At 52.0% G+C, this 6,196-nt stretch overlaps 1 protein-coding gene across 1 annotated transcript in view; it reads left to right on the top strand.

Annotated features, from left to right (window-relative positions):
• Positions 1 to 5,121, top strand: part of LOC121444494 (tyrosine-protein kinase transmembrane receptor ROR2-like) — a 177,995-nt gene extending 172,874 nt beyond the window's left edge. Inside the window, exons 8-9 of the mRNA XM_041646306.1 lie at positions 1,861 to 2,063; positions 3,476 to 5,121. Of these exons, the coding sequence (XP_041502240.1) occupies positions 1,861 to 2,063; positions 3,476 to 4,921 (1,649 nt within the window). The 3' untranslated portion in view covers positions 4,922 to 5,121. The remainder of the gene's footprint in view (positions 1 to 1,860; positions 2,064 to 3,475) is intronic.
• The last annotated feature ends 1,075 nt before the right edge of the window (positions 5,122 to 6,196 follow it).

The raw sequence follows: 6,196 nt of genomic DNA on the forward strand, positions 1-6,196 counted from the left end.
CCTGGCTACCTTCCCATCTTTCTAATACTGTCCCCCCCCCCCCCCCCCCCCCCCCAGTGAGCATGTGTTGTGTTGGTAATTTTTAAACAAATATAAAACAAACGAGCCCATTGCTATGTGGGCAGGATGCATGTTTCTTCTCTTGGGGGTGAGGGGGTGGAAACTCCCCCACTGCCTTTAGTTTTGTTTCAGGGGTGAGGGGGTGGAAACTCCCCCACTGCCTTTAGTTTTGTTTCATGGCGCTGTGCATGCACTATGATAAAATACTCTTAGCAAAAGCAATTTAGGGTAGAGTGGGTTTTTCCGGCTTCTAATCCCACGTCAGTCCATCATTGCAGTGAAGTCGGGCGGCAGGATCTGAAGCCACCAGGCACATCACAGGCAGCAGGAGCAGGGAGGGATCAGTGAGGACATGCCAGGGCTCAGCTCGCCCTCTCCATCATATTCAGTCCAGGGTTCCCAGCCCAGGCAATGGTTTTCCCACACCAACTCTCTTAATCAAGAGAGCCCCTTAATCCGGATAGTCTCACAGGGGTTTCTAGAGGCTTGCAGCCCAGGTATCTGGCTGGTGATACAAATCATCACACCTACGCTAAGAATAAAAACAGAATTGGAGTCTGATTTCTCTCCCCTCCCCCCACTCTGGACTTGTGGAACATTCTGGGATCCTTTCTGGGGAAGTTGCTGCATACTTATACATACACAGGGAGGGGTGTTGTCTGTGATTTTTGTCTTATTGAATGTCAGTTGTTTCAGAAGGCCAGATGACAAGACTGAGTTTGGGGTACAGTGATTTTTGTTCCTCCCCAAGGTGTCACCAGAGACTGAGTGTTCTCTTTCAGACACCACAATCCCTAGAAAGGGTTTGTTTGCTTCCACACAGGAGCTCACTGCTTCCTGGCTAAAGAGCTCACAAGTCTGATGTCATTATTTACAGGCTCAAGGGGGTTCCCTAGGCTCTCTGGGGAGCCAGACTCATGCTCTTGTGTGTGTGTGTGTGTGGCGGGGGGGCAGGCTCAGCCTTAATTTCTCAAATCACACCAGCTACTCTTGAAATTCAATGGCTTTAGTCAGAGTGATACAGGGGACGGGAAGCCATCCGGGGACAGTCAACCCTCTGCCATGCCTTGCCCAGTGCAGTCCCCACCCAACCCTTCTTGCTATTGTCCTTCGGTCTGTCTCCCTGTGTGCCCCTCTGAACCTTCCTACAAGTCCTTCATATAGAAGATGAAACTCTTCCTTGGGGCAAAGTGAAGGGAAAAATCAGAAAGTCTTCCTTGTTTATTGACCCAGATTGTCTGTCTAGAATTCTTTTTCCCTGTTGCATATTGTAACAAGGACAAGGTCTCAGGACACCTCTTTGCTCTTTTTCCTTGTTCTCTTCTTTACAGCAACCACATCTGTAATTGTTAGGTTACAAGTGTCATCATTATACAGAACTGTTCAAATATATCCAGATGTTAAGTAGGGGAAAGGTTATCAAGGACAATGAACTGTGGAGCCCTGGGTAAAAATGAAAGAGAAAGCCAGGTGATGGTGGTGCATGCCCTTTAGTCCCAGCACTCGGGAGGCAGAGGTAGGCAGATCTCTGTGAGTTCGAAGCCAGCCTGGTCTACAAGCAAGAGCCAGTTCTAGGATAGGCTCCAAAGGTACAGAGAAATCATGTCTCTAAAAACCAAAAAGAAGAAGAAGAAGAAGAAGAAGAAGAAGAAGAAGAAGAAGAAGAAAGAAAGAAAGCAGAATATTGAAATAGCCAGTCATATTTGAATACTTAGTGGTGGGAGGGATGGGGTTGGGGAGCTTATAGCTGAAAAGGTGGTGTCTTTTGAAAACTGATGGCCTCCCCACTGTGGTCCCCAGGTCCCCGAGACAGCAGCAAGATGGGGATCCTGTACATCCTGGTGCCCAGCATTGCCATCCCTCTGGTCATCGCTTGCCTCTTCTTCCTCGTGTGCATGTGCCGCAATAAACAGAAGGCTTCGGCCTCCACTCCACAGCGCCGGCAGCTGATGGCCTCGCCCAGCCAGGACATGGAGATGCCTCTCATCAACCAGCACAAACAGGTCCTCCAGCCAGTATCCTAGTGAAGCAGCTCTTGCCCAGCCAGGCTCTCTGCGACAGGGCCCAGCACAAGCATGGGGTGTCAGCTGTACGACATACACACCTTCAGTGTGACCTGGTTCGAGCTCAGGGATGGGGGGTACCTGTAATGCTGGGCTCTGAATTTCCTCTGAGCTGAGAAGCCCTAGGTAAAAATGAAAGAGCAGCACCCAGGAACAGCCAACCATACCTGAATCCTTTACCTGGGTGTGGGTAGCTTAGAGTTAAAAGCAGTTGTAGTTTCGGCAGCTGCCTCTCTGAACTAGATGGGAACGTGCAGGTCCATAGAATTCAGCATCTCAGACTGTGGCCCTACCCCTCCACCTGCCCCAGGACCTCCCAGCCCAGAGAGCTACCCCAGTTTTGCCCTCAGGGTGACACTGAAAAGGAGAATTCAGGCTGCTCCACCATTTGAGGATTACCACAGCATTTTTGAGAGTGGGGATCCTTTTCTCTTGCTTTGCTTTTCAGGGAAAATTGCCAGCCCTTTAATCAGGAGGGATGGCACCCCTGAATGACTGGCCCCACTCTGAGTGATGTAGATGCCAGGGAAGGGAGACGCTGAAATATGGCAGCTGATGGCCTTACCAGGCCTCATGTGTGCGTACTTAACTCATGACTGACTTTGAGAGCAGTGTTCTCACTCAGGTGACTTTGAAGGGGTTCTTGAGGTGCCGGGGACAGAGCTGGCTCATTGAGCCCTTCAGTCAAGGATTCCTGGACTCTTGCCGTGGTTTGGGGTTGACATTTGAGGAAGAGACGGGCCTTTAACTGGAGTGTGGCTGCTCAAGGCCTCGAGTCTGCAGGTAGCTCACCCAGGAGTAGGCAGGGCGGAGAGAGAGGCAGGGTCCGTGTCCCTGGGTATGCCACTTCTACCCAAAGAATATCATCCAGTGCATAGGAAAGCCTGAGACTGACATGGAGGTGGGCTTCGTGCCAGGCCCTGAACTGAACAAATCCCCATAGGCTCAAAGCTAATGGCAGGGTTCCATGAGCCTACGGGAGAAACAGCATCTTTCTGTGATGTGGGCGTGCTGGGAGAGGTGTGACAAATACCTCTTTAGGGTCCCTAGGTGACTCTGGAAAAGTGGTCTCCAGGCTCAGCTTTGAGTGTGAACTGATGTATACTTATATATGCACAAGGTGTTGGTGGGGGCACAGAGGCTTGATCACAATTGGAGAGACCTAACTTGTAGCTGGGTTAAGACCCGGGAGGGTTTCAGATGGAGGTGTCCTCATAGCATCGAAGCTGTACTTAGGGTGTTAAAGGGCTGTGGGGCAGACAGGACCAGTAAGGCCATTTCAACAATGGTGATCCCAGCCGCTCTGCTTTGGTATTACATTGACAGTTATGTTTGACTTTTCTTCTTGGCAGGCCAAACTCAAGGAGATCAGTTTGTCCACAGTGAGGTTCATGGAGGAGCTCGGTGAGGACCGGTTTGGGAAGGTCTACAAAGGCCACCTGTTTGGACCCGCCCCAGGAGAGCCATCCCAAGCCGTGGCCATCAAGACATTGAAAGACAAGGCAGAGGGGCCCCTGCGGGAGGAGTTCCGACAGGAGGCCATGCTACGGGCACGGCTGCAGCACCCCAACATTGTCTGCCTGCTAGGTGTGGTGACCAAGGACCAACCCTTGAGCATGATCTTCAGTTACTGCTCACACGGTGACCTTCACGAGTTCCTGGTCATGCGCTCACCACACTCCGACGTGGGCAGCACCGACGATGACCGCACAGTGAAGTCGGCGCTGGAGCCCCCCGACTTCGTGCATGTGGTGGCACAGATTGCAGCGGGGATGGAGTTTCTGTCCAGCCACCATGTGGTCCACAAAGACCTGGCCACCCGCAACGTGCTGGTGTATGACAAGCTGAACGTGAGGATCTCAGACTTGGGCCTCTTCCGTGAGGTGTACTCTGCTGATTACTACAAACTCATGGGCAATTCACTGCTGCCCATCCGCTGGATGTCACCGGAGGCCATCATGTACGGCAAGTTCTCCATTGACTCTGATATCTGGTCCTATGGTGTGGTTCTCTGGGAGGTCTTCAGCTATGGCCTGCAGCCCTATTGCGGGTACTCCAACCAGGACGTGGTGGATATGATCCGCAGCCGGCAGGTACTGCCCTGCCCGGATGACTGTCCCGCTTGGGTCTATGCCCTCATGATTGAATGCTGGAATGAGTTCCCCAGCCGGAGGCCCCGATTTAAGGACATCCACAGCCGGCTCCGGGCCTGGGGCAACCTATCCAACTACAATAGTTCAGCACAGACTTCGGGAGCCAGCAACACCACGCAGACCAGCTCCCTGAGTACCAGCCCTGTCAGCAATGTGAGTAATGCCCGCTACATGGCACCCAAGCAGAAGGCCCAGCCCTTCCCACAGCCTCAGTTCATTCCCATGAAGGGTCAGATCAGACCCTTGGTGCCCCCAGCACAGCTCTATATCCCAGTCAATGGCTACCAGCCAGTACCAGCCTACGGGGCCTACCTGCCCAACTTCTACCCAGTCCAAATCCCCATGCAGATGGCCCCACAGCAGGTGCCCCCCCAGATGGTCCCCAAGCCGAGCTCACACCACAGTGGCAGCGGCTCCACCAGCACAGGCTACGTCACCACAGCGCCATCCAACACATCTGTGGCGGACAGGGCAGCCCTGCTCGCAGAGGGCACTGAGGATGCTCAGAATATCCCCGAAGATGCGGTCCAGGGTCCTGTGCAGGAAGCAGCAGAGGAGGAGGAGGGCTCTGTCCCAGAGACTGAGCTCCTGGGAGACAGCGACACTCTCCAGGTGAACGAGGCCCATGTCCAGCTTGAAGCCTGAGGAGCATTCAGGGCCTGGAGCACCAGGATAAAAGTCCCTGATGTGGCCACATGGGGACCTCAGAATGGCTCTGAGAAGTTACAAACAGCGGCCCATCACCAGAGCCCAGGACTGACAGGCTGGTTTGAGCCTGCCCACCTGAGACTGTGAGAAATCCTACACTCTCTCCTGCACTCTATGCCCTTAAAATTGCCACTGTGGCTGGAGGGCATTTCAGACAGCAGTCTAACATGGGCAGGGGTCCATGTTCAGAAACAGGACAGGGAGACCCCCACTGTTTGCTTTATCCTGATGGTGGTGAGGTAAGGATGTTGTGCAAAGAGAAATGGGCTACGCCTTCACACCCTGTTCTTGGGGCTGAGGATCCAGAAACCTGGGGAAACAGGGCTGCAGAGGGCAACAGAGAGGCACCTTGGGCCTAATATACCCAGAAAGCCTCCTGCTGGCTGAGGGTGGAGGGAGCATTTTCCTCTCTCCTGCCCTGCACACTGCCATTTATGTTCTTTTTAACAGCCAAAGTCCAGCAGAAGCAGGATGCTGCCACCTGCTGGGGTCCAGGGATAAAGGAGCTTCTGAAAACAGTTGGGAGTGCCTTGTATTCAAGAAAAATGTGCCTTTACAGAAACCGACACGATTTTGTATTTTTGTGAAGGGTTTTAATTATACTGCGTATGTATTTTGCCTACTTTTCTGGAATTTAAGGGAAAATGTTTCCTGGGTTTAGAATGTTCAAAGGGAAGCAACATTGTACAGAAAACAGTATTGTTATTATTTTTTTTAAAGAACCATGTGCAGACCTTAAATGTAATTTATATGGTTTTTGTGTGCAGTTTTCACGGAAGTGTTTTGATCCTAAATAATGGCTTAGTAATTTAACTGTGCGTATTATCTCTGGGATGTCATCACGTTAGGGTGGTGTCTGGCTGGCTTCATTCTGCTACCCGTGAGTGAGGTCCTTTCACTTCAGAGTTCTTGTTCCCATGGGCCATGGACCACCTGTCTGGCGCATGGTGTCAGTTCCTTTCGTAGGCTCATGCCTGCTGTACCCAATAAATGAATGTTTGTTTGGCACTTCTGCAGGCTGGAAGGACACTGGGCTGAAGCAGGCACCTGCTGGATGAGGGAGCGCTTGGGTAGGGTTTAGGCTGAGCCTTTTCATGGGTTTGCAGTTTTGCGAGGACCAGCGACTCCATGAGAATGAAGCAAGAGTGTGGAAAAATGACAGAGATGAGTTCTCATGGCGTTTTTCCTCCTTCATGGGAGACGGGCATGGGG

Source organism: Microtus oregoni, unplaced genomic scaffold, assembly GCF_018167655.1.
Source record: "Microtus oregoni isolate MIOR12 unplaced genomic scaffold, Mior012 000128F_ref0000496, whole genome shotgun sequence".
In the NCBI taxonomy this organism is placed as follows: Eukaryota; Metazoa; Chordata; class Mammalia; order Rodentia; family Cricetidae; genus Microtus; species Microtus oregoni.